This window comes from Manis javanica, chromosome 11 (assembly GCF_040802235.1).
Source record: "Manis javanica isolate MJ-LG chromosome 11, MJ_LKY, whole genome shotgun sequence".
In the NCBI taxonomy this organism is placed as follows: domain Eukaryota; kingdom Metazoa; phylum Chordata; class Mammalia; order Pholidota; family Manidae; genus Manis; species Manis javanica.
The window spans coordinates 116,435,557-116,460,913 of record NC_133166.1 but is presented as its reverse complement, the minus strand read 5'-3'; the positions used below and the strand labels follow the sequence as shown (position 1 = coordinate 116,460,913).

At 52.5% G+C, this 25,357-nt stretch overlaps 4 protein-coding genes across 6 annotated transcripts; 2 read left to right on the top strand and 2 right to left on the bottom strand.

Moving 5' to 3' along the window:
* Window positions 1-1,321: 1,321 nt before the first annotated feature.
* Window positions 1,322-6,812, bottom strand: CDCA5 (cell division cycle associated 5). Its single transcript, XM_017659216.3, has 6 exons — window positions 6,616-6,812; window positions 6,357-6,448; window positions 6,213-6,278; window positions 6,097-6,132; window positions 3,076-3,513; window positions 1,322-2,887 (listed from the first exon to the last, which is right to left on the bottom strand). Exons 1-6 carry the CDS (start codon window positions 6,659-6,661, stop codon window positions 2,807-2,809), a joined length of 759 nt encoding a protein of 252 aa, XP_017514705.2. The 5' UTR covers window positions 6,662-6,812; the 3' UTR covers window positions 1,322-2,806.
* A 47-nt stretch (window positions 6,813-6,859) lies between these two features.
* On the top strand, window positions 6,860-10,972 carry ZFPL1 (zinc finger protein like 1). Of its 2 annotated transcripts, XM_017659223.3 has the most exons (8): window positions 6,953-7,093; window positions 7,410-7,519; window positions 7,834-7,945; window positions 9,077-9,270; window positions 9,360-9,432; window positions 9,505-9,651; window positions 9,904-10,027; window positions 10,518-10,972. In XM_017659223.3, exons 2-8 carry the CDS (start codon window positions 7,418-7,420, stop codon window positions 10,702-10,704), a joined length of 939 nt encoding a protein of 312 aa, XP_017514712.1. In that variant the 5' UTR covers window positions 6,953-7,093; window positions 7,410-7,417; the 3' UTR covers window positions 10,705-10,972. The 2 variants fall into 2 exon arrangements, with proteins under 2 accessions (XP_036851182.1, XP_017514712.1); XM_036995287.2 differs by lacking the exon at window positions 7,410-7,519 and having other exon boundaries at window positions 6,860-7,093.
* TMEM262 (transmembrane protein 262) lies at window positions 10,866-11,579 on the bottom strand. Of its 2 annotated transcripts, none has more exons than XM_073217552.1 (3): window positions 11,406-11,579; window positions 11,232-11,299; window positions 10,866-11,097 (listed from the first exon to the last, which is right to left on the bottom strand). In XM_073217552.1, the coding sequence occupies exons 1-3, from the start codon at window positions 11,577-11,579 to the stop codon at window positions 10,866-10,868; spliced, it is 474 nt and encodes a 157-aa protein (XP_073073653.1). The 2 variants fall into 2 exon arrangements, with proteins under 2 accessions (XP_073073653.1, XP_017514713.2); XM_017659224.3 differs by having other exon boundaries at window positions 10,945-11,097; window positions 11,200-11,299.
* Window positions 11,580-15,334: 3,755 nt separating this feature from the next.
* On the top strand, window positions 15,335-25,323 carry VPS51 (VPS51 subunit of GARP complex). Its single transcript, XM_017659217.3, has 10 exons — window positions 15,335-15,642; window positions 16,137-16,266; window positions 21,463-21,609; window positions 21,686-21,905; window positions 22,004-22,721; window positions 23,068-23,283; window positions 23,437-23,655; window positions 24,080-24,201; window positions 24,293-24,380; window positions 24,943-25,323. The coding sequence occupies exons 1-10, from the start codon at window positions 15,418-15,420 to the stop codon at window positions 25,201-25,203; spliced, it is 2,346 nt and encodes a 781-aa protein (XP_017514706.3). The 5' UTR covers window positions 15,335-15,417; the 3' UTR covers window positions 25,204-25,323.
* The last annotated feature ends 34 nt before the right edge of the window (window positions 25,324-25,357 follow it).

The following is a 25,357-nucleotide window of genomic DNA, read 5'->3' as shown; positions in this document are numbered from 1 at the left end:
ACTAGGTCAGCTGGTGGCAATGCTAAGGGCAGGGAGAGCACGAGGAGAGGCGAGCTGGTGGGTGAGCTGAGTTTGACATGACTTCTAAGTCAAGATAAAGTTCTAGAAGACGGTTTAAGATTCTGGTTTGAAACCCAGGAGAGATGTGATTGGAGGTAAAGACTGGCAAAGCTTGAGCAAGGAGGTGGCCCAAAGGGCCTGAGGTTTTCTGGAGAGCAAGCAGATTGGGAATAGGGTCCAGGACTGAACCTGGGTGTCCTGACATTTCAGGGAAAGCTGAGAGGGGCCAGCAGTGTCATGGCCCAAGGGGTGCTCTCAGCCTAGACTGCAGAGGCCCGAGTCTGCAGCTCAGGCACTAGGGGGATCACCGGTTACTTCTGCCAGGGCAGTAAATGGAGTGACGTGGGAACCCGGAGTAAATGGGACAGAAGCAGGACACAACTTTGGAACATTCTTCAAGGAGCTTAACCCTCAGAGGAGTATTGGTAATAGCTAAAAACATGCTGGTTAAGACTTTTTTGGTTGTTTTTTAAACAATAAAATGAACACTGTTTAAGATGGGTAGCAAAGAGAAGCAAGGTCTCAGAGATGAGAAAACCGGATCAGAAGCCGAAGTGGAAAGTTTGGCCTTGTAGCGGGTAACACTCTCCTCTGGGTCGGGGGAGATGGAAGGAGGGGGGTTTGGGGAGTCCGTGTGAAGAATTTAAGAATTTAAAAGCTTTGACTTGTTCTGACACAAGGACCGGGAAGCCAGGACAAGTGTAAGAATGAGATGAAGGGAGACGAATGTGTGCCATCTACATGGGGTCCCTGAGCCTCCTCAGACCAAGGGGAAGGATCCCCAGCACTCTGCTCCTTTGACCAGCTCCCCAGGGGGCTCTGCACCCAGTGCTGTAGAGGGGCCCAGCCAGGCTGGTGTGAGGAGCTCCTGGTCACAGGAGCCTGACAAGAAGGCGGGCAGGGGAACAAGGGCTGGACTGGCGGGTGTGTGTTGGCACCACGCACAGCTGCTGAAACACTCCGCAGCTTCAGCCAAGACCCGGCCTTTCCTCCTGGGACAAGAGAGCCTGGGACTCCCTGAGGCCTTTCCAGGCAAGCTCTGCCTTGAAGATGTGGGTGTGGGCACTTGGACAGAAAAAACAGACATGGGTGCAAGGCTGTATCTACCATAGGGCCACTGGAGGCTGGCCAGCAGCTCCTGTCCAAAGGGACAGTCCTAGTGACAGACCAAAGGAGGCCTGGCTTCCTGGCTTTACATGCCTCACACCCTCAGCTCTGCCTTTGAGTCCATGGAAGAAACAGTCCAGGAACAAGCAGAAACTCTATAATCAAAAAAAATTTTAATTTGAAAAAGAACCCCCAATTTTCCCTTAAATTCCACATTCTTAGTTTTTCAGGGACAGAGAGAAGTTTGCAGTGACATCAACTCAATATCATCTAGTTACTCCTGACTCTGCAGAACTAAGACACTTCCCACCAGCCAGTAAAGACAAGAATGGTGCAGGTGAAGTCCAGTGCAGAGGTGTCTGGGCCGCCCTGGCAAGGGGGTTTGCTTGCAGGATCTGCCAGTGCACGAAGCATCAAAGAGGTAGCCTGGGATTCCCAGGCCTTGCAAAGGGTTTCATCAAGACCCCAACCAAGGAAGCAGCCCTCTTCCCTGGTGCTCTGCTATCCACTGGCACCCCCATGCTCCTCTCAGCCTCTACTTCCCCGAACTTGTAAATGTGAAAAGGTGCAACAGCCTAAGGTATGGCAGGAGTCGTGAAAGCACCCCTTTTACCAGCAGTGAGAAAAGAGCAGCAGGCTGGGGAGGAGGGTTCCCTGGAGACAATGGGATGACATCCCCTCTGCCCAGGCCGACTCCCAGCAGCTCCCTCACAGGAGCACACTAAGGGAGCTAAAAGGCAAAACCGCTCCCGACCCTGCCCCTTCCTGGCAAGTGAGAAAAGCTTCCTGGAACTAGGACAATTCCTGTTTTTCTTCTAGAGCAGAGCAGACCCTGTGCACTTTATTTTCTAGGAAATGGGTGTGAGTGTAAGAGGGGTTGCCTCCTACTAGAGGACCCTTCCCAGCTCTGGGCAAGGTGTACAGTCGATGCCCCAAGACTCAGGTTCAATGGTGCCTGGAATCTGGGCACCTAGCGGCCACACCTGGAAATGCACCCTCTTTGTCCCAAGCAGCCACTGCGGTCAGCCTGGTATTAACCAAACCTCTCAACATCAGAACACAGAACTATAAAGCAGAATTCTACGTAGCACACACTAATGGTCTGAGACCCAACCAAGGCCTCGTACCCTCCTTCAAAACGTAAGACTCCAGAGGCGGAGTGTCCAGCTTCTTCCTCACAGAGAGTACTGTCCCAAATCTACCAGTTCTCACCTGGACCATGCACAGGATCTAAGAGGAAACCCAAGCCTGTTTAGGTAGATGGGTTTGTGACTGGGAACCAAGCCAAAAGAAGGCAACACAGCGGGGACAGCCAGCAGCCAGCCATGGCCCGTGGCACCCTCAGCCAGCCCTTTAACCTCCTCTGGCTGCGATCCTCTGGGAGGCAGGGAGGACAAGATGATGGGTCACTGACTACAGACAGGACACCATCGTGTGGCCCGGCCAGGTGGGACCCCTCTCCTGAGGTGAGGTGGCTGCTGCTATGACACAGGCCATCAAAGGACAGGCCGCACGTGTGGCAACAGGACATGCACAGGTAATGAGGCCAGGGGAGGGACCCCAAGTGTCTTCTCCACAGGTAGAATGCGCTATGTACAGGGGACAGGGAAGAGCCTGGCCGGGTGTACCCCAATGCATCTCATTCAACCAGGAGATCAAACTGCTCAGCAGCTTCGAACTCTGCATTCATGGCCGCAGCCCACTGATCCAGCTCTGATTTCTGGGGGAAGAGAAATGAATGGCAAGTGAGTGGGGAAGGGGCATGTTGGCTGCAGCATCTCTACCCATACCCCGCAGGTGCTGCCTTTCCCCAGCAACAGCTGGAGCTGAGCCCTGGCCTAGCATGGGTCCCATGTCTCCCAGTGTGCCTGGCATGATGGCAGAGGAAGGACCCTGCCCTTCACTCACCAGGATCTCCGGCACCTTCTTCTTCTTTCGTTTCTCTTTCACCACTGGGGGGGAGATTCCAGGGAGAGTCGTGTCTGGGGCCCAGGTCTTCTCAGGGACCTTGGGGGCCTCAGGTAACTTTGAACACATCACAGGCGAGACTCCAGCCAAGTCCCCTGCCCCCAGCAGCCCCTCAGAGCCAAAGCAGGACTGGCGACCTGGGGTGGAGGTGGAAGCAGAGCCCAGGGTCTCCAGTCGACTGTAGGACCGCCTGACTTTCTTGGACATTTCCACGTCTCTGGCGTCCAGGTCTCCCTCCCTGGTGTTGGACTCAACATTGAGGGTGCCCAGCACAGGAGTGGGGGTAGGAGGGACAGGGATACTACAGGTCTGGAAGAGGTCTTCCCCAGGAGGCTCCTTGCCAGGAGGGTTGTTTTCCTTCTCCAAGAAAAAAGCAATCTGTGCCAGGACAGAAGAGAGAATGCTTCCCTGTTACTCAGTTATATCACTTCCAGAGAGGCCTGAGATTTAGGGTGGGGACAAAGACCCACAGGACACTTCTAAAAGGAAAAAAGATGATGGCTCAGGCAGCAGATCTGAGCCTCAGACAGACGTGGGGAGGGGAAAGAAAGAACAATCCATCATTGCCTTGGCGTCCACTTGTTTCATGCAAGAACTTGACACCATCTGCTGCCAGCTGTCTCCAAAACGTGACTGGCATCTAGCCACCTCTAACTGATGCAAGCTCCAGTACATGTCACTGTCATCTAGACCAGCTCCGCAACCTCACTGCTCGGCCTGCTTCCACCCTGCCCTCTGTGGTCCATCTGTCACACAGCTGGTGATGATTTTCTTAAAATGCCAATCCCATCAATAAGTTCCTTTGATCAACTGTATGGTTCTAGGCACTGGGAGTACAGCAGGGAATAAAGTCCCTTTCTCCATGGAGCTTCCATTCTAGCAGGGGACACATATAACAAATTGGGAAAATCATGTAGTCTGTTAGAGGCAGTAAGTGCTTTGGGTAAAAACAAAACAGGATAGAGTATTGGGGGTGACTTGGAATTTTAAATAGATGAAGGTCAATGTAGGCCTCACTGAGATGCCATTTGAGCTGCAAATTGAAGATGAGGGAGTGAGTTATCTGGAAGAAAAGTGTTTTAGGCAGAGGGAACAGAGGTGCCAAAGTCCTGACGTGCAAGTGTGCCAGTCAGGGTCAAGGAACAAGGCCAGTGTGGTTGAAGTGAGTAGTAGGAAAGGAACAGACCCTCCGGTCCGTGTTCATCTCTCGGTCACATACAGTGACCTCTTTCCTGTACAGCAACCATCACTGTCTCATTTTGGCTTGCTCACTGGTCAACTGTCACCCCAACTAGATGTGAGGTTCATGAGATCAGGGGACTTCATCTGGTTAACCTTGCTGATGCCCAGCACCTTCAGCACAGCCCTGCATGTAGAAGGTGTTCAATAAATACTCATTGAATTAGTGTACACGAAACTTGGCACCAAACTTTCTGGCAGCCAAGACAAGGTGGAAACAAGACAAATCTGATGACTCTTGTGGTATAATGGAACTACCTCAGTTATCTAGACTTTCTAGGCTACAAGTGTGGGGGAATCTGCCGTATGAGTCTCAGTACAAAGGAATCTGAAAAAGGGGTCACCCTGACTACTTCCACAGCCTCTGGCCAAGCAGTCATCCAAGTCTGTGCAGCTTTTTTGCTCAATATCTCATGAATCTGTCATTCAACTAACAAGAATGAGTGCTATAATGGTAGAGGCAGAAGTCTCTGTCCTCCAGACAACAGCCAAACAAATGTTCTCAGCTACTAATAAGGCCTAAGGAAAACTGTATCAGAAAATGTGACTGTGATAGGGTAGGGGTGGTCAGGGAAGGCTGCTGGGAAAAGGTGTCTTGGAGGCGAGTCCAGTGCGATGGGATGGTCACGTGGCGAGCCCGGGGGGAACATCATCACTGTATCATCACCTGACTTCAGGCCCATCTCACTCTAGGATTCCTGGTCTTGGGGCTCCTGGCAGGTTTTCTCCAACCCATTCTCCATCCAAACCCAAAGGGGTCTTCCTAAAACACTCAAGCTTGCCTCAGTGACTCCCTTGCTTGAGACCCTCCAGAGGCTGCCCGCAGAGCCAAGGATGAGGCCCAAGCTCCTGCGTGTGGCTTTCACAGCGTATCAGGACCTCCTCTGACGCAGCGCGCCCCCTCTCCTGACAAGGTCTGCCAGAGACACGCCGAACAGGCTGCCGTTCCCCAAAGCTCATGGTTTTCTTTATGGACTCCAGGTCTCTGTAAACATATCTTCTCTTGCCCAGAACACTTCTACTTGTCTTTAGAAGACTCATTTTAAACACTTCTTCTGTGAAACATTCCCTGAGCCACTTGGGCTGCTTAGGTGCTTCCCCGCATCTAGTACTTTCCTCACCACACTTGTTATTTGTCCTTCTTGCCACTTGACTGTAAGCCCCATGAACTCTTAAAGACAGCTAGTATTTCTCATTCAGTCTACGTTCAGGCACAGATTTGCAAACTGTTTCAAGAAACAGATGGTCCCTGACTTAATGATGGTTCAGCTTATGATTTTTTAACTTAATGATGATGCAAAAGTGCTACACATTCAGTAGAAACCATACTTCAAATTTTGAATTTGGATCTTTCCCCCGGCTAACAATATGCAGTAAGATATGGTGTGATGCAAGGCAGCAGCCTTGAGATGCAGTAACTGTCAGCCATATAATCACAAGGGTAAACAACTGATAGACATACTTACAACTATTCTCTACCCACACAACCATTGTTTTTCACTTTGAGTACAATATTCAGTAAATTATGAGTTATTCTACACTTTATTACAAAATAGGCTTTGTGTTTGATGATTTTCCCCAATTGTAGGCTAATGTAAGTGCTCTGAGCACGTTTAAGGTAGGCTGGGCTAAGCTATGATAGTGGACAGGTTAGGTGCTTCAAGCGCATTTTTGACGTATGTCATGGATTCCATTAAACTAAACAGATGAAAATGAACTCACCCTAGGGCTCCTTCGAGGCGTGTGGTCAGATGGGATCTGTGGAGACAACACTTACTGATCATACAGCAGGGTCCCAATTTTGGCTCCCCACCCACAACCCCTCTCTTCACCCTCACCTCTACAGTATGGGCTACTATCTTCTTCAAGACGATGGGCTTTCTGACTGGAGCCGCATGGGGTGCCTGGAGAAGAGGGGTGGACGTGAGCTCTACATTAGTCTAGGGGCCTCCGGATCAGGAACTGGGCAAGCCAGGGCTTACCTTCGGCCAGGTTTCGGGGAGGATGCCCGGGAGATCAGAGCCTGATTTCCGCTGGGTCCTCCGCAGAGACCTAGGAGATGGGCTCCCAGGCCCTGTAAAGAGAAAACAGTTGTAGGGGAGGGGCAAAAAGCCCTCTGGGGGCGCCTTCCTGGAGCGGGAGGGGGGGCGAGCCTCCTAGGGAGGTGGGGGAAGGGCTTTCCTCACGGGACTGCGTCCCTTAAGTGGCTCGGCCCCATTCTCCCGCGCGCCCTCCCCTCACCAGAGCGCTGGGCGGCCCCTCCGGACCGCGTTCGTCTCTCGGACATATCTGGCCTTGGTCTCGATCTCCTTTTCCTGCTCCTTCACCTCCTCCTGCTCCTCCGCCGCTGCCGCCGCCGCCGCCGCCGGGGCTCGAGCCAATGAGAGGGTAGCCAGAGGCACAGGAGTTCGAATTACCCGCCCTACCTGGGAGGAAGCGGAAGTGACGAAAGCGGGAGGGCAGCCGTGCACGCCTCACCCTTTTCTACTCGTCTTCACGTATGGCGACATCAGGGGCGGGGCCAGTGTCGCGCTGGCGTCCTCAGAGCGCGCCGCACCCGGAAGAGACGTGGCAGCGGAGGAGTAATAGGAGCTTCCCGAGGAGGAGAGAGCGGACCCGGGGCTCTGCTAAGAGCGGTGTCTGTCCTTCCCCGCCTCGAACCGGTGCTCGCGCCCGTCGAGACCGGTGCGGCGGGTCGATCAGTAACACGGAGAGTGGGGTCTGTTGAGAAGACGGGGGCGGGACTTGGAGGGGTGGGGCTCAGCAGGGGCCCTTGGGGGCGGGGCGGTGGTATCCGTGGGACACCGATGGAGGGACCTGGCTTGGGTGGGATCCGGAAGACGTTAGGGGTCTTAGAAGGCAGGATTTATGCAGGGGGCGTGGCCCGGAATGAAGAGGGGCAAGCGACAGGAATTTGGGGGTGGAGCCAAGATGAGGCGAGTAGGGGAGTTAAGGGTGGAAACGAACCGGGCTGGGGAGTGTCTAGTGGCAGCTAGTAGAACCTGGCTCCCCACCAACTCAGACCCCTTCCTCAGGGTCGGCTATGGGGCTTTGCAAGTGCCCCAAGAGGAAGGTGACCAACCTGTTTTGCTTCGAACACCGGGTCAACGTCTGCGAGCACTGCCTGGTAGCCAATCACGCCAAGGTGGGGCTATCAGGGGAACACCTGAGTAGGGCGCTGAGTAGACAGTCAGTATTGGTTTTATCTAAAATCCAGTAGAGCCTGGCGCTAGAATGGAAGCTCCATGAGGGCGAGGACTTAGTTTGCTTTGTTCCCAGCTCATATCCCCAGCCATTAAGACAGAATCTGGCACACAGTATGTGCTCAATAAATGTTGATTGATCGAATAAATGAAAGAATGAGTCTCCTCTGTGATGAGATAAAAAGAGACAGTCGGGCCTTGAGGAGATGGGCTTTGGAGCCCCTGCTCCGGTTGTGACCTTTCTCTCCCACTCCAGTGCATCGTCCAGTCCTACCTGCAGTGGCTCCAAGATAGTGACTACAACCCCAATTGCCGCCTGTGCAACATACCCCTGGCCACCCGGGAGACGACCCGCCTCGTCTGTTACGGTGAGGCCTGGGCACCTTGAGGGGATAAGGAAAGGCCCAAATTGGTGACTGGTTTCCAGGCCCTCCCTAAGCAGCAAGACAGTGAGACCCCCAAGTTTGGGAGGCTGGAGCTCCAGATTATAGTCCTAGTTACACCTGCTGTGTAGCCCAGGCAAGTCATTTTCCCTTTCTAGGTCTCAGTGTCTTTTCCTAAAAATTAAAGCTCCTAGTTTCTTCTTTGCCAGTGTTGAGGGTTGAGCAAGAGCCAGTCAAACTTGTGGGTGTGGTTGTGGCTGTGGGCAGTAGCATGGGACTTTCAGACATTTGGATTCCATTGCTAATACCCAGATTAAACAGAGAAAGTGAGTTTCCCATAATAAAGTCAATGAAAGGGAATGGGCAGATACCTTAACTTAACTCTAGATTAGGAGTCTTAGTTCCACATTTTGAAGGGGCTAGTGCAATAGAATGAGTTCTATGTATGTTTCTTGGTGTGAATGTGTGTGTATAATATGTGCATAAATTTAGTGTGTATGATGTCTTTCCGTTGTGTGTGTTTATTAGTACTTGAGTAATGGGTAAATGTGTGTGAACATAGGTGCTATGGGGTTGCAGGAGAATGTGTGGGTGAGGGTGCTTGAGTATTAACAAATGTATGAGAGTAGAGATGTGTATACATGAGAGGGTGCCTGGAAGTGTAGCTACAGGGATGGCATTTGTGTTTGGTTATGCATATACAAGCACATGTATGTTTGTGCCCAAGAATGTGTACGTGTGCCTGTGTGTATGTCTAGGAATCTTTTCTATAACCGTTCTTGGTTAGCTGTTAGCCTGAGGAGCTTGTGATGGGTGCAGGTCCAGAGAGGACTCACTGAAAGGGGTAGGTAGCATTTTCTTCCCTCCCGCCCTGGCCCTCTAGTGGGCTGAGGAGCTTGGTAGCATCTGCCATGACTTAAGACAGTGGTAGCCAAGAAGGCCGAAGTCTTAGGGGACACTGATGAAATGGACCTGGGTAGGGTAGAGATGGGAAGAAGGCTCTGGGCTTACTAGAATGTGTGCATATGTCCCTGCAGTGGGCTGGGAGCTATTGCTGAGCTGGGGGTCCTAAGTGTCTTCCTCACACCTCTCCTTCCCTGTCTCATGGGCCCTAAGATCTCTTTCACTGGGCCTGCCTCAATGAACGTGCCGCCCAGCTACCCCAAAACACGGCTCCTGCTGGCTACCAGTGCCCCAGCTGCAGTGGCCCCATCTTCCCCCCTACCAACCTGGCTGGCCCTGTGGCCTCTGCGCTGAGAGAGAAGCTGGCCACAGTCAACTGGGCCCGGGCAGGACTGGGCCTTCCTCTGGTGAGAGTCCCTCTGTCTGACCATCCATCTACCCTGGGTCCCACTTGGGCCAGCACTGGGCAGGCTGGTGACACACGTTCCTTCTCCAGATTGATGAGGTGGTGGATCCGGAGCCTGAGCACCTCAACACCTCTGACTTCTCTGACTGGTCCAGCTTTCATGGTAAGTTGTGGTCCCTCCTGCTTTTGGAGCCCCTGCCTCCTCACTCGGCTGACCGCTGTATTCCTGCCACAGCCAATGGTACCCCTGAACAAGACGAGCTAGCCAGTGCTTCTGCTGCCCCAGCCTTCTACAGCCAAGCCTCCCGGCCCCCTGCTTCCCCAAGCCGGTCAGAGCAGCACACAGTGATCCACATGGGCAGTTCGGACCCCTTGCCTCACGGTGAGCCGGGGGTTCATCCAGGCCAGAGGAGGGTGGAAAGGGAGTTCGGTAGTTTGGGTGGAGGGACCTCAGGGGTCCAGAGACCCACCTGGAGGGACCCTTCCTCACTCAAAGTACAGGCATTACCTCCCCCCACTTCTGAGGTGCTCTGTCACGCTGGGAGGGGCAAGGACCTCCTGCCCTCCCCACCTGTCACCCTGCTGCAGGCCAGTTTGCCTGAGTCTGTGGATGCCGGTGGGTCTACCCCTGCAGCCTCAGCCCCAAGGAAGGTGTATGACACGCGGGATGATGACCGGACACCAGGCCACCACAGGGATTGTGATGATGACAAGTACCGTCGCCGGCCTGCTCTGGGCTGGCTGGCCCAGCTGCTCAGGTAAGCGGAGTCTGGTGGGCAGGATGCCAGGGAGGGAGGGGAGAGGAAGGGAGAGCCAGAGGCCTGTGTGCAGTGGTTTCATGACAGGAGGGGCTTTAATAACGAACTGGTGTCAGGGCTGAACGGAGAGGCCTTGACTTGGCAGGAGAAGGCTTGGGTCCACCCTTTCTGGGGCTGTTTCCTCTTCTGCCCGGTATGGGTTTAGACTCATGCTCTCTGAGGCTCCTTCCTGCTCCTACCGTCAATGACTTTCCCATGCCTGACACCGCCCTGTTTCCAGAGCACAGCACGGCCTCAGCTGGTTGGTGCTCACGGTCGCCTAGGTGGGGGGCAAGTGCAGGGGTGTCTGCCCTGTGGCACACTTGAGGAAACAGGCTCAGGGATGGTGGTGTCAGGGTCAGAAGGCGGGTGTCCTGACGGGGGCTCCTCTCTGGGCCATGGGGGCTGTCAGGGACTGGGGGCCTGACCTGACTTTCCCCTCGGCCCCCAGGAGCCGGGCAGGGTCTCATAAGCGGCCACTGACCCTGCTCCAGCGGGCGGGGCTGCTGCTGCTGCTCGGGCTGCTGGGCTTCCTGGCCCTCCTGGCCCTCATGTCTCGTCTGGGCCGGGCTGCGGCTGACAGTGATCCCAACCTGGACCCGCTCATGAACCCTCACATCCGTGTGGGTCCCTCTTGAGCCCTTGCTTGTGGCTGGGCCAGCCTAAGACCTGGGGGCCTGAGGAGGGGACGTGCGGGTCTGGGCGCCCTCCTCTGCTCCTCTCCCTCAAGCCTGAGACACTAAGATCCCAGGCCCAAAGCCGAGTCCACCAGCGCGGCTGCAGGCCGGGCCTGGGGTCCCTACAAGTCAGACGTCTGTCTGGACCTGCTTCCCTGGGTCTCTGCCTCCCACCCTGCACCCCACAAAGGAGCTGACAGGTGGAAATAAACGACAGACTTTATTAAAACACGGAAGCTTCCTCTTCCTTCGCCCTTTGCAGCCCAGTCCCCAGACCTCAATGGTTCTCCTCCCGGTACTGGATGGCCAGAAACTCCAGGGACAGGCGGCTGAAGAACATGGCTCCGTTGAGCACTGGATGGAGGAGAGAGCCCCCGTCAGCCTTCCCAGCCCCTTTCTTGTTGCATTTCAGGATTCCAAAGCCCCTCTTCCTTAGGGCATCCCTCCCCCACTCACTCAGGGTGGTCAGGCCAAAGCATCGAAGAAACTTGTCATCTGTCATCTCAGCATAGAGTGACCCCGTGGCGGCCCAGCAGATGCTGATAACCTGGGAGAACTGTAGGCCCAGTGTGGTGGGAGAGTGGCCCCCTAACACAACAGTGAGGTTTCCATCAGCCCCTGGGCCTCCCCCCATCAGCCCTTGAGCTGCTGCCCCAGCCTACCATCAGGACCACTGTGTAACGGAAGCTCATGCGGTCATAGTGGTGGGTGATGCAGAAATGGTGCACGTCACTGGCAAAGACACCCAGGTGTATTAAGAAGAGCATCAGCGCAGCCACACTGAGCACCATGCCTTGCGGGAAGAAGAGCACGGCCATGTGGTCCCGCCACCGCATCCTAGCAGTAACGGCGGGTCTGACAGCAGAGCTTGAGCAGGCTGACACTGCGCAGGAAAAGCAGCTGACCCCCCTGGTTCTAGAGTGCACAGTCTGGAATAACAGTGGGACCCTAGAACCAGGAGAACATTGGAAGGGACAAGATTCTAGAACAGGCTGGTTCCAGCCAATACAGGAGTGTTTCATGGGTGGCGGGGACCTCTGAATTGTGGAGGGGTGGTGGCCTAAAAGATCAGTTGGGGCCTGTTGTGTTGATGAAGGGACAGAGTCCCTCATCATCCCACCTGGTGCTGTGCTCTTGTGAGTCCTCTCTGGCTCAACGAGGAGGTGGCGTGGGTGCATTCTACAGATGAAGATACGGATTCAAGAGAAGTGAAGTGGCACATCCTAGGTCCACAGCTAGTCTTCGGCAGAAAGATCAGGACCCAGATGTAAAGCTAGAAGGCATTGCCAGGTGAGGGAGGCCTGGGCTGGGAGGAACTAAGGGAAGGGGCAGCAGAGTTCCCTTAGCTGTCCTGGGACCTTCCTCATGCTCCCCTTGTCTCCCACCCCAGGTATGCCCAGAGAGCAACTGGCTTCCCCATTCTCTCCCCAGACGTTCTTTCAGGAATTGATGCTGACCAGGTTTCCCCTCTCTGCCACCTTCCAGCACCCAGAGCATCTTCATACCCATCATCTCTATCATTCCAAGAGTTTCAGGAGAAATCTGGGGCTGGTGGCCTGAAACCTATTTAACACAACAAGTCTGAGGGACAGAGAGGGATTTTCAGCTTCAGCTTTCATAGCCAATGAGGGAGGGAGTCCGTGCTGAGAGATTCGACTCTACCAAGACTGTGGCAGGGCAGGGACCGTCGGAGGCCAAGAAGAAAACATTTCCTCCATTCGTGTAAGAGTAAAACTCCAAGACTATCAACAAAATAAGCCAGAAAAAAGGCCAGAAATGGTGTGGAGGGAGATGAAAGAGCTCCTAGGAAGTAAAGTAGAAGAGGGGAGACTTGATCTCTATCCCACTGCTTCCTGCCTGCCTTTCTGCCCCAGAAGTTAGTTCCCAGATGAGGCCAATCCTGAAGTCTCCCCCATGGAAGCGGTAGGGTTGCGGCCTGACCTCATCCGTGCTTGCTGCACAGTGTCCATCACAGCAGCCCCTTAGACCCCCATTCTAACACTAAAGGGGTGATGCCCCAAGGCCCAGCTGTGGTCCTCACTGTTGAAATAGTTGTTTGCATCTCAGAGTTCATGGGAATACAATTGAACTTTTACACATGAGGGCTTCTAGCTCAATGCCATTTCAAAAATTGTCCAAGTAGTGTGTGAATATGTTCTTGTAAAAAATTTACATAATACACAAGTATACAGAGGAAAATGTAGTTTCCCTCCATCCCCACCCCAACAGAAGTAACCCCTTCAACATTTTGATGAGTGAACATCTTTTGGGTCCCTTCTTGATGTATTTTCATGTATTGAAATGTTCATATACATGCAGCATTTTAAAACATTAAAATCACTGATGTATTATCAAAGTGTAATTTTCAGAACGTTAGTATCTACAGAATGAACATATAACTAAGATGTACTAATTCATCAGTGAGGGGTCTCCCTCAGTAAGGTGGTTACACATCATGGGGAGCTGGATACGACAGGCACTGAAAGGGGAGTGTTAGAATGTGATTACTAGGTGAGATACAAAATTGCTTGATGTCTTGCAGGGCAATAAAAATTACAACTTTTGAGGTTATTTTTCCTACTGGATATAATGTTCTGCATCTCTCCTAGACAATATTGACTTGTAATTTCAGTGTCAACCCTTAATAGTAAATAGCAAAATCAAATGTACGTTCCTGTAGTAATTAAATAATCCTTGGTGGGCTTGCTTGTGAAACAATGCCCCCGTGTGACACTGGGATGAAAGACAAAATGATCCTAAGTCTAGCTAACATCTAGCTACATTCTTGGTCTTTTTTCTAAGCTGTGGATAATTTTTCTTAACACTATTCTGTGTAACTTCTTAAGTTTATAGACTTCTTGGAGTAGGTTTAAATCTTCATATTCTTCAGTTTTGAAGATTATGGCTTCATAGGCTGAAATCTTCATAAGTATTTTTGAACAGTCTCTGTACACCCTTTTAAACATAGTTCACACATCTCTGAACACAGATTCAGGGGTCAGCAAACTTTCTGTAAAGGACAACATAGTAAATGTTTTAGGTTTTGCCAGCCATATAATATCTGTTGCAAATACTCAATTCTGCTGTTGTAGTGCCAAAGTAGTCCTAGATAATGTGTAAACAAAGGGGCATGACTGTGTTCAAATAAAACTATAAACATAATTTCACAATTCATGATTTTATGAAAATCACTTAAAAATTAAGATATAATTGACATATTAGTTTCAAGTGTACAACATAACGATTCGATATTCGTATATACAGTTGCCCCTTGAACAACATGGGTTTGAACTGCTCAGGTCCACTTATATGTGGATTTTTTTTTCAGTACTGTATTTTAAGTGTATTTTCTCTTATGATTATTGTAACATTTTCTCTAGATTACTTTATTGTAAGAATACAGTCTATAATACATTTAACACACAAAATATGTTGTTTGACTCTTCATGTTATCCGTAAGGGTTCCAGTTGACAGCAGGCTACTCGTTAAGTTCTTGGGGAGACAAAATAGGTGGATTTTTGAGGGCAGAGAAGTTAGCACCCTCAACTCTCATGGTGTTCAAGGATTGACTGTACTTCAAAATAATAAGTTATCTGTGACCATACATAGAAAATTTCTCATGATGAGAACTTTTAAGATCTACTCCATGATTGTATGAATTTCACATAATTTTCGCATGTCATGATATGTCATTCATTTTTTTTCTTAGCCATTTAAAAATGAAAAAAAATTCATTGCTCACAGACCATTATGATAACAGGTTTGGCCCTCAAGACCCTGTTGTTTCCATTTCAACCCCTCTTGCCCAGCCCACCAGAGGTGATCAATGTTTCAAGTGCTACCATTGCTAAAGTCGTTTTCTCTATTCACACTCAGCGTGTCTCAATTTGAACTTCATGTCATTCCCTGTTCTCGAGAACCTCCGTGAACAACTGCATCTTTGTCCAAATTGGAAACCTGAGACTCATCCTCAACACCTCCACCCACCCCCTCAGCACATCCCATCAGTCACTTAAAATTTGCGAGTTTGTCTCCCAGGCATGGTATCTTTAAGTGCACCAGAACTATCTGGGGATTTGTTAAAAAGAAGCTAGGTCTCGGGGGAGTCCAGAGTCCCATAACGCACCACAGGTAATTTTGCAGGCAGGATATACGTCAAGGGACCAAGTCTGGAGAAACACTGCGCTAGAGGCACCCCGCACGGCGTACTGTTCGCGCATTTAATCCTCGCAGCCTCCGGGTGAAGTTGGCACCCCAATTTTAGGAGTGGTAGAAACTGAGCCGCTGCCCAGGTAACGGGCAGTGGCAGGATGCCAAGCACAGGTTCTCAGCTCATCGCCTGTGCTCTGTCCATTGCATCCAGTGACATATTCTGCTGGCCCTGGCCTGAGGGGCTGCGGGGTTGGGAGCCACGAACCCGTTCCTTCTGGGATGGCAGCAGCCCGACCAGTTCCACAGTCTTCCACCTGAGAAGCTGCGGGAACCCAGGTTCTCCCGGAACCTCTTCGCTCGGGAAGAAAGGCTGCAGGGAAACACTAGTCTAAAGGACCCAGGGTGCGGGGGGACGTTTCACCTGAAGGACTGCCTCGTTTCAACAACAACTTTATGGCTCCCGGAAGTGCCTCCTCCCGATCGCCTTCCCAGCCTCACGCCTGTGGGCTGCAGTTGGAGCGATGGCAGCGGCAACCGCTGGTCCTGGCCCGGGGTCTGGACCTGGGGACTCCCCGGAGGGCCCCGAGGCGGAGGCCCCGGAGCGTCGGCGGAAGGCACACGGAATGCTGAAGCTTTATTACGGCCTCTCGGAGGGGGAGGCGGGGGGCCGCCCCACTGGGTCGGACCCTCTGGACCCGACAGATCTCAACGGGGCACACTTCGACCCGGAAGTGTATCTGGACAAGGTGTGTGTATGTTGGGGGGGACCGGGTCCCCGCTACCTTGCACCCCCAGATTGTGCCTCCGACTTTGTTGCGGGGTGAGGGAAGCAGGGGTTCATGTAACGAAGACGACTCCCGGCCAGGACGACCCTCGGACAGGCAGTAGGGGCAGAGCTGGAGTCTAAGGGGGCGTGGGCAGGTTAGGACTGGCCTGAGTTGTTGCAGAGTCTGGGGTCTCCTGGACTGACGTTCCGATAGGCCTGGGGTAGAGGGCGTGGCCCAGGCTCTGACAGGCTCAGGACCCGGCTGTGGCCGAGTCTGAGAATTTCAAATGCAGACAAACCCCCAATAGGGTCGAACCTTGTAACTCCTGAGCTATGCCACTTACGGGGTCCAAGTGTGGGATTCCTGACGGGTGGGATCAAGGTTTTCTTACACTGAAAACCTACCAGTTAAGGGCAAGGCTGAGGGACATGATTGCCCCCTGACCTGAACACTAATCACACAATTTCCTCCAGCTGCGTAGAGAGTGCCCCCTGGCCCAGCTGATGGACAGTGAAACAGATATGGTGCGGCAGATCCGGGCTCTAGACAGCGACATGCAGACCCTGGTCTATGAGAACTACAACAAGTTCATCTCAGCCACAGGTGATTCCCACTGGGACACACCCCTCACAGTCCCACTAACCCAGTTCCTCCTCCTGGGTTGAGGAAACCAGCAGGAGATTTAGAGGGAGGAGACCAGATTCCAGTTCTGCCCTGACATTAATCCACTCTCACCTCTCAGCTTTTATGGTCAGGACTATAGAGGTACTAGCTGCTCTCAGAGGGTTGTTTGGAGGACTGAGGGGAGAAAGGACAAAATACAATTTTAAGATTTAATGAATTTATCTGAAGCACTTTTTTCCCCTGATACTAAGGGTGCCTCTCATTAGCGGTAGCTTTCTTCTCTGGTTCAGGTCTGTTTTGAGGATGGACTTGTTTCTAACTCTCTTTTTTAAGTTAGGCAAGACACAGAAAATTTATGTCATTAAGAGACACAAAGATCATGTAAAGGGTTTTTTTTCCCCTTTCTGTCTCTCTTTATTCTCTCTTTGAGACCATGATAGAGAATGTCATCCACATTATCTTCTGTAATAATTTTGGACTCAAGGTACTCAGGCCTAGAGGCATTTCCCAAGGGTCTGTCTGCACACCATAGGAATGTCCCATGAACCTGCAGGAGGAGGGGGACTCATTCTGATGTCTCTCTCTTAGCATCACAATGGCAGGTATAGTAACACAGTCATTATTCTTTTATCTGATCTGAAGCAGTTTCAATGAGTAGACTTTGCTCATACCTCTATCAAGTAACAATCATCATTTCTTTGTTGAGAAATTTCTCACAGGAATTTTGCAAACATTGCATTTTCCATTTGGTAGAATATGTATAATATTTTGACTTAGCTCTTGCTTAATAGGGGTAGTATAGTATTTTATCTTTTTTCCTAAAAAGAGGGAGAAAATTATAAAGTGAGGGTTGGAGTCAGGAGTCTAAATCTGTAAAGACTGTTAAACCTTATAGTCATTCAAGAAATAGTCATCGTATGCCTCTCTCTCTCTCTCTCTCTCTCTCTCTCTCTCTCTTTCTCTCTCTTTTTTTCCACCAAGGGCCGTTCTGCACATGGGTCATAGCAGTGGACCAGAGAGATCAGGCTCCTGCCTGTAGCTCACATTCTAGCTGGGGAGACAGACAACAGATTCATATACAAATAACAGTGGTAGCAAGTGCTAGAACTAAAAAACAGAGGAAGAGGAAAAGTGGGGTCTGCCTTTAGCTGGGTGAATATGAGAATAGACCACAGAGAATAGGCCCTCTGTGGTGGTGACATTTGAGCAGGGCCTTAATGAGAAAGAACCAGCTATGGGTGAGGCTGGGAGGAAGCAGCATGGGTAGAGGCTTGAGAACACGTGGGTGTATTCCAAGGACAGTGGGGAATTTAGCAGAGAGGAGAGCTGGGGACTAGAGTAGAGGGTTAGCAGGGCCAGATTATGTAGGGACTTGTAAGGGGTGTGAGGAGCCTGCTGGTTATTGAGATGAAACGAGCAGAATGGAGTGAGCTGTTTTTGTTTTAAAATGACTAGTTTGTTGAGAATAGACTAAGACACCCATCAGGAGGCCATTGCAGGAGTCCAGACTACATGTTGGTGGTGTGGGTCAGGGTGGCAGCAGTGGAAAAGTGGAATGATCCAGATTTGAATTTGAAATAGTTAGTCAAGGGATCTGGATTTCAGAGAAGCCTGGAGTTGAGATACATGGAACAAGATGCAATCTCCTAGGGTGGCAAGATGCAGAGGGTAGAGGAGGTCTGAGAACAGCCTGGGTATCCTGACAATCAGAAATCTTGATGAGAAGGAAGATCTCACAAAGGAAGCATCTAGGGAGGACTGAGGACCAGCAGGAACACTGGTATCTTAGAAGCTAAATGAAGAAAGCATGGATTGCTTATTAGTGGTGCAGAAGTGGGGCATGGCCTTGCAAAAGCCCCTCATCTGTAGCGGGAGGGAAGGCAGAGTGTGGGCAGAGCCAGTTAGGCAGCTGCATGTGGTGGAGTTTAACCTATCAGAGCATGTTGGGGAATTTTGCCTTTATCACCAGGGCACTAAGCCAATCAAGGGGCTTAGGCCGATGAGGGATGTGGTAGATTTGTGTTTTGAAAAGCTCTCTGCAGCTGCTCTAGGAGGAATGGATTAGAGGTGGCTGGAGTAGGCCCTTTCGGGAGACCCGAGACTCTGGGAGCTCACGCCAGGATGGTAGTGACAGAGATGGACAGGGTGTCATTTTCATTTTTGAGCAATTTTGGTCATGTTTTCATATCAGTGTTCTGTTTGTTCTACAAATTAAAGGGGAACCTTTTCTGATTTTCTCGCTTGAGTCCTGCTTCCACAGGCACTGGGATGAGCGGCCCTGCAGAGCTACGGCAGTGCCCCAATGGCGTCCTCTGGGCCTGGCGCCTTTGTGTGGAGGGGAAGGAGAACCTGTCTTTGACAGCCTTCACTATTCACTGTATATGTGGTATATGTGTTTTATTCTTCTGGGATCCATTTAGGGAAATGCTATTTTTGTAGCGAATTATGTGTTTCATCCAGGTTTTCACTGTCTTTACCTGGAGTCGAGCCAAGTTGTAGCTTGTGGGTCTTAATTTGCATATTTGTGATTGTTTGTCCCTTTATTTCTTATTTTGTTGGTTTCTTCCCTTTTTAAAAATGAGGTTAGCCAACATTTTATATATGTTGTTCTTTTATTCTTTCTTCAGTGGCCCTGATCTTTATTCATTAGTTCTCCCATTTAAAAAAGTTTTAATTTCTGCTTTTACCTCTATTAATTCCTCTTTTCTGCTTTCTTTTGTAGTACTTTTTCTGACTTTTTGAGTTGAATGTTTGTTCTCATTTATTAATATAATGATTTTAGACTGATTTTCTCTGGCCATTGCTCTAGCTCTATCTATCAGGTTCTAATCTATAGCGTTTTCCTTGTTATATTTTTACATATGCTGCAGTTTGTTTTGATTTCCTTTTTGACCCAATAGCTGAGTAAAAAGGAGGTTTTATTTTTTTCTCCAAATGATAATGTCTTTTCTTTGTAAATTTATTGAAATCTTCTATATGACCTTATATTTGGAAATGTTTTGGCATATTCTATGGAATCTTGAAAAATAATTCAATGTAAATCAAGTAAGTCTACCTTATTAGTTACTTAGGTCTTCTGTGGCTTCTCTCGGTCATAGTCCACTTGATCTGTCATGGACTGATAGAGGTGAACCAAAGTCTCCTATGAGAGAGATGTTCTTCCTTCACCCTCCTTCTTTCCTTTATGAAAATTGATGGTAAGTTCAGGAGTGGAACTGGGGAGGTTAGTTGGGAAATGTCAGTAGTTGGACAAGGATGACGGTGGTTTGGAAAGAAAACGATGGAAGCAGACCTTACATAGCTTGCCAATGGACTAACTGGGGGGCGAGGGAAAGAGAAGAATCAAAGATGCCTCTCCAGAAATGGCCAGGAGCCAGAATGGAAATCGTCAGTGCGGGGACAGTTTGGGGGAAAGTCAAGAATTCTGTTTTGGACAAGTCATACTTGCTCCGCCTGTTTGCCGGCCACTTCAGAGTGTTAAGTAGGTCATCCCGCAGGGCTCTGGCCAGGATGAGAGGCAGGAATGCCCATGTTACTACAGCCAAGGGGCTGGATGAGACCCCCACCCCACCCTGGAAGAGGGAGAAAAGGTGCAGATCTGTCCATTCACTCTGCAGATTTGGAGGGAGTTGATGTTGGCTTGTATTTGCTCTGTGAAACGTGAGGCAGAGTCACCAGTCGAGAGCTGGGGGCATGTATTGGAGTTTTAAGGACTGAGGAAGAAATGTTTATTTGGAAAGTGAGAAGGCAAAGGGTTTGGAAGGATGGATGGGCCGTGTTGGGACTCAAAGTCATAAATTTAAAGGGAGGCCAGTTGGCATGATTTGTGGCCCAGTTAAGCTGTGCAGGTGCATAGGGTAGGCATAGGTTGGGCTTGACCTGCAGTGGGGTTTCACCAACAAGTAATGGAGGGAGGGGGGCAGGAGGGGCAAGGGGCTTGCACAGGCACAATGGTGAGGAGTAAGGGGGGGAAGTGCAGCTGTGGGGGGTCATGACTGGTGGCGAAGTGTGAGGGTCTGTGGGCCCAGAGGTCTGATGAAGGTGAGTGATCGGAGTCAGAGGGTGCCAAGGCTCGAGGCTGAGATTTCAGAGGAGGCACTCCCTGGTGAGGGCAAGGGGAGGGTGGCACAGATGGGGCAGAGGCAAGAATGGCTGGGATTGAGGTCAGCAGATGGTCGAGCAAGAGCCAAGAATGTCTAAAGACTGGGGGTGGGGGGCTTGGAAAAATAGGTAAAGGGGATAAAGATGGACAGACTTCCAATTCTAAAATAAATAAGTCACAGGGATGAAAAGTACAGCATAGGGAATATAGTCAATAGTGTTGCCATAACTTTGTATGATGACAGAGCTCACTGTGGTGAGCATTTTGTATTGTATGCGTGTAATTGTGGAATCACAGTATTGTATACCTGAAACCAGTATAATAGTGTATATCAACTGTACTTCAATTAAAAGAAAGAATGTGTAGATGATGTTGACGTCCATAAGGAGGTGACCATGATCAGGAACTGAGAAGTGTGGCAAAGAGAACAGTAGAGGGGTGCAGTTTGATGGCACAGTCTTCAAAGAAGCTGGGGTCTTGAAGGCAGGAGTAGAAACTGTCTAAGAAATGTTAGCATGGCCTTGGGGCACGTGGGTGTGAAAGGAAGCACAGCCACCTTAGGTTGGTTTCTGTCAGGGCAAAAGGTAAGGAGCGTTCAAGGAAGCTGGACCATACTTCCAGAAGTGAGAGTGCAAGGGTCTGGGAGGTCAGGGAAGGAGAAAGGGGTGAACAAATAATGTCTCCCTTGGATCAGGCAGTGTGCTGGGCACGGAGCCGCCTCTGGAAGTGAGCATGTATGTTCCTGCCCTGCCAGGTGCCCTGTGCCCTCCTTCAGATCTGGGCATCCTCTGAGGGCAGGGACTGCGGCTCCACGGGCTGTCTCCCCACCATGACAGGGCTGGGGGTACACAAGGGGTGCTCAGAAAACGCCCTCTGCGCTGACCTAATGCCCCTCCCTTACCCTGGCCAAACAGCGTTGCCGCCCTTTTCGCATGGGATCATAGTGACCCTGGAGAAGAGGCCTCAGGCACGTTTGGGAAGGGGTTGAGTGTGAGTGAGAACATCTGGACCGAGGACCGAGTTGAGTGTTCTGCCTGCGCCCCCAGCTATCTCCTTTTCCTTCGCCCTCCCAGACACCATCCGAAAGATGAAGAACGATTTTCGGAAGATGGAGGATGAGATGGACCGGCTGGCCACCAACATGGCTGTGATCACGGACTTCAGCGCACGCATCAGCGCCACGCTGCAGGACCGCCACGAGCGTATCACCAAGCTGGCAGGTGGGCCCCGCCCCAGAGTAGGCACTGGGGCGGCCCGTGGGGCCTTTGGGGCTAACGCCGCCGCCCTGCCTCCCAGGGGTCCATGCGCTGCTGCGGAAGCTGCAGTTCCTCTTTGAGCTCCCCTCGCGCCTCACCAAGTGCGTGGAGCTGGGCGCCTACGGACAGGCGGTACGCTACCAGGGCCGTGCACGGGCCGTCCTGGAGCAGTACCAGCACCTGCCCTCGTTCCGCGCCATCCAGGATGACTGCCAGGTCATCACAGCTCGCCTGGCCCAGCAGCTCCGGCAGCGCTTCAGGTGTGACCCCGGCCCTCGCCCCAGCGCCGGCCTATGGGCCTGCCCAGCGCTTCCCTGGCTCCCCACGCCACCCTTCACCACCATCTCCCTCCTGGCAGGGAGGGCGGCTCGGGTGCCCCAGAGCAGGCGGAGTGCGTGGAGCTGCTGCTGGCGCTGGGCGAGCCGGCTGAGGAGCTGTGCGAGGAGTTCCTGGCGCACGCCCGCGGGCGCCTGGAGGAGGAGCTGAGAAGCCTGCAGGCGGAGCTGGGGCCCTCCCCTCCGGCTCCCGACGTCTTAGAATTCACGGACCGTGGGGGCAGCGGCTTCGTAGGCGGCCTCTGCCAGGTGGCGGCGGTCTACCAGGAGCTGTTTGCAGCCCAGGGTCCGGCAGGCGCGGAGAAGCTGGCTGCTTTCGCCCGGGAGCTGGGCAGCCGCTACTTTGTGCTGGTGGAGCGGCGGCTGGCACAGGAGCAGGGTGGCGGAGACAACTCGCTGCTGGTGCGGGCGTTGGACCGCTTCCACCGACGCCTGCGGGCGCCCGGGGCCCTGCTGGCCGCTGCTGGGCTGGCCGAGGCTGCCACGGAGATCGTGGAGCGAGTAGCCCGTGAGCGCCTGGGTCACCATCTGCAGGGCCTGCGGTTGGCCTTCCTGGGCTGCCTGACCGATGTGCGGCAGGTGCTGGCCGCGCCTCGCCTGGCTGGAAAGGAAGGCCCCGGCCTGGCTGAGCTGCTGGCCAATGTGGCCAGCTCCATCCTGGGCCACATCAAGGCCTCGCTGGCTGCTGTGCACCTCTTCACCGCCAAGGAGGTCTCTTTCTCCAACAAGCCCTACTTCCGGGTATGGCCTGCCCCCTGGCGTTCTTTTATTCATCCTGCAGGTTGGCAGCTACCAGGGCACACAGCTCCTGCCCCCAGCACTCTGGATATGGTTTCAGGCTGTCCCAAGGAAGGCTGGCACAGACTGGAGGGGTGGGAAAGGCTCTGAGGGCTTCCAAGCAGGGTCCCCAGTGCTGACTTTTTCCCCCTGCACTCCTTCCTCCAAGCAGGAGAGCTGCTCTGGGGTTTTGGAATGTAGGATGAAGCTGTCCATTGGAGAGGCAACAGGGGCACTGTGGGTCCCAGCAGAGGGGGTCCCTGCCTGGAAGAGGGAGCCTGCTGTGTATCTGGGCCTCTCCTCCTCACAGGGCGAGTTCTGCAGCCAAGGTGTCCGTGAGGGCCTCATCGTGGGCTTTATCCGCTCCATGTGCCAGATGGCTCAGAGCTTCTGTGATAATCCTGGGGAGAAGGGGGGTGCCACACCACCTGCCCTGCTCCTGCTCCTCTCCCGCCTCTGCCTGGACTACGAGACAGCCACCATCTCCTACATCCTTACCCTCACTGATGAGCAGTTTCTGGTGCAGGTGAACTGCTAGCTCATGACAGGGTAGGGGATGGTAGTGCTGGGAGCACAGGAAGCTGGGCAGACCCAGGCCATGGCCCCCATCCTGGTTGGCACTGGCCTCTCAGCTGCCTCCAGTACCCACTGCCTGTCTCTTCCCTTGTCCCTGGCTTAGGACCAGTCTCCAGTGACACCTGTAAGCACACTGTGTGCAGAGGCCAGGGAGACAGCACGGCGGCTACTGACCCACTATGTGAAGGTACAGGGCTTGGTCATATCACAGATGCTGCGCAAGAGTGTGGAGACCCGGGACTGGCTCAGCACCCTGGAGCCCCGGAACGTGCGTGCTGTCATGAAGCGGGTGGTGGAGGACACGACAGCTATTGATGTGCAGGTACTGCCCTGGGCTGGCCAGGGGAGCCCTGATGTAGGTGGGGGTTGCTGGGGGAACAACCCTCCGAGGATCAAGACATCAGGGGCTGGGTAGTGCCTGCATCTGTGGCCGCTTAACCTTCTCAGCCCTGGATTGTGGCATCATGGCCCTGTTTCACCTATGAGGAAGCTGAGGCTCAGAGTCACCCAAGAAATCCAGGTAGGGTTGTTGCTGAAGATTGGGCCTCAGTACTAACTGTGTCCCACCTTTGCCCCACTCCACTGGTTCTATAAACAGTAACCGAGTACTAACTAGATACCAGGTCCTGACTACCTGGTGATTCTCGCAACAGACCTGATGCTTGTCACAAATCAGCGTAATGACATCCTTGGGCTGGAGGCTCCCCATGCTCTGGCTTCCTTGCAGTGTCTCCTTCTGCCACCAGGTGGGGCTCCTGTATGAAGAGGGTGTTCGCAAGGCCCAGAGCAGTGACTCCAGCAAGAGGACCTTCTCCGTGTACAGCAGCTCCCGGCAGCAGGGCCGCTACGCACCCAGCTATACTCCCAGGTCTGGCTGGCCAAGGTAGCCCCAGGGGGAGTGGACATAGGAGGATAGGGGTGCAGGGTTGGCTGTGATTGCTTGTCTCCCCACCATCTAGTGCCCCAATGGACACCAATCTCTTGAGCAACATCCAGAAGCTGTTCTCTGAACGTATTGATGTGTTCAGCCCGGTGGAATTCAACAAGGTCTGAAGTCCCCAGTGACCCTGCTTTCCAGGGGCCCAGGGAGGGTTGGCTGAACTGTCTCAGGGAGCCCTAGGATTCTGTCCCCTCAGTCTCTGTGGGTTGTTTCTAGAAGTGAGTGGTCATGCAGAGCCCCACCATCGCCATCCCATGACTCTCTGCCCCCACCATGGCACGCTCCCAGCCTGGGTGTGGGTGCTGATGTAGTATGCCTCTTTTGCCCTGACCTTGTCCCTGCAGTAGTCCTGGGTCATCCCCAGGGATTCCTATTTATGTCATGGTCTCCCCCCCAACCCAGCCCATGTTCAGGGACCAGGTAGTTTTTTTCCCTCTAACTCGGTAAGCCTCCGTGCTCCCCATGGTCATGCTGACCCCCTCCTCTGCCACTGATGGCTAGGTCCTTCCCGCCTGCTGCCCTCCAGATGGTGGTACTAACACTGTACCTATCCCCCCCCTCTTACGTGGGCCCTAGGACTTTCCGTGCCATCGCAGCTATTGGCTGTCTCTCTGGCCTCTGCCTAGAATGCGGGTGCACTCCCTTAGGGATCCTGTGTCCCTGCTGCAGGTGTCGGTGCTGACGGGCATCATCAAGATAAGTCTGAAGACGCTGCTGGAATGTGTGCGCCTGCGCACTTTTGGGCGCTTCGGGCTGCAACAGGTGCAGGTGGACTGTCACTTCCTGCAGCTCTACCTGTGGCGCTTCGTGGCGGACGAGGAGCTTGTGCATCTACTGCTGGACGAGGTGGTGGCTTCAGCAGCCCTCCGCTGCCCAGACCCAGTGCCGATGGAACCCAGTGTTGTCGAGGTCATCTGCGAGCGCGGCTAGGCCGGGCCTGCAGTGCACGGACTAGTTTTGTTGCCGCAACCCTCCCATCCCCTGGTCTCCCGCCCTGGCGGCTCTAGTGCTCCTGCCTCAAGACCCGCCTAATAAAGACGTGTAATCTCCTCCCTCTAGTGTACAGGGGCGGAACTTGCAGGGG

Bases quoted from the DNA above. Each gene is read 5' to 3' on its own strand.
- CDCA5 (XM_017659216.3), bottom strand. From the start codon at position 6,661: ATGTCCGAGAGACGAACGCGGTCCGGAGGGGCCGCCCAGCGCTCTG. The intron at 6,279-6,356 runs GTAAGCCCTGGC...CCTCTTCTCCAG, and splicing joins TCCCCGAAACCTGGCCGAAG to GCACCCCATGCGGCTCCAGT. The intron at 3,514-6,096 runs GTGAGTTCATTT...GTCCTGGCACAG, and splicing joins CGCCTCGAAGGAGCCCTAGG to ATTGCTTTTTTCTTGGAGAA.
- ZFPL1 (XM_036995287.2), top strand. From the start codon at position 6,875: ATGGCGACATCAGGGGCGGGGCCAGTGTCGCGCTGGCGTCCTCAGAGC. The intron at 9,271-9,359 runs GTGAGAGTCCCT...TTCCTTCTCCAG, and splicing joins CAGGACTGGGCCTTCCTCTG to ATTGATGAGGTGGTGGATCC. The intron at 10,028-10,517 runs GTAAGCGGAGTC...CTCGGCCCCCAG, and splicing joins TGGCTGGCCCAGCTGCTCAG to GAGCCGGGCAGGGTCTCATA.
- TMEM262 (XM_073217552.1), bottom strand. From the start codon at position 11,579: ATGCGGTGGCGGGACCACATGGCCGTGCTCTTCTTCCCGCAAGGCATG. The intron at 11,300-11,405 runs GTAGGCTGGGGC...CTGGGCCTACAG, and splicing joins GTTACACAGTGGTCCTGATG to TTCTCCCAGGTTATCAGCAT. The intron at 11,098-11,231 runs GTTTCTTCGATG...TCCTCCATCCAG, and splicing joins GCTGAGATGACAGATGACAA to TGCTCAACGGAGCCATGTTC.
- VPS51 (XM_017659217.3), top strand. From the start codon at position 15,418: ATGGCAGCGGCAACCGCTGGTCCTGGCCCGGGGTCTGGACCTGGGGAC. The intron at 16,267-21,462 runs GTGATTCCCACT...TCGCCCTCCCAG, and splicing joins CAAGTTCATCTCAGCCACAG to ACACCATCCGAAAGATGAAG. The intron at 21,906-22,003 runs GTGTGACCCCGG...CCCTCCTGGCAG, and splicing joins CAGCTCCGGCAGCGCTTCAG to GGAGGGCGGCTCGGGTGCCC.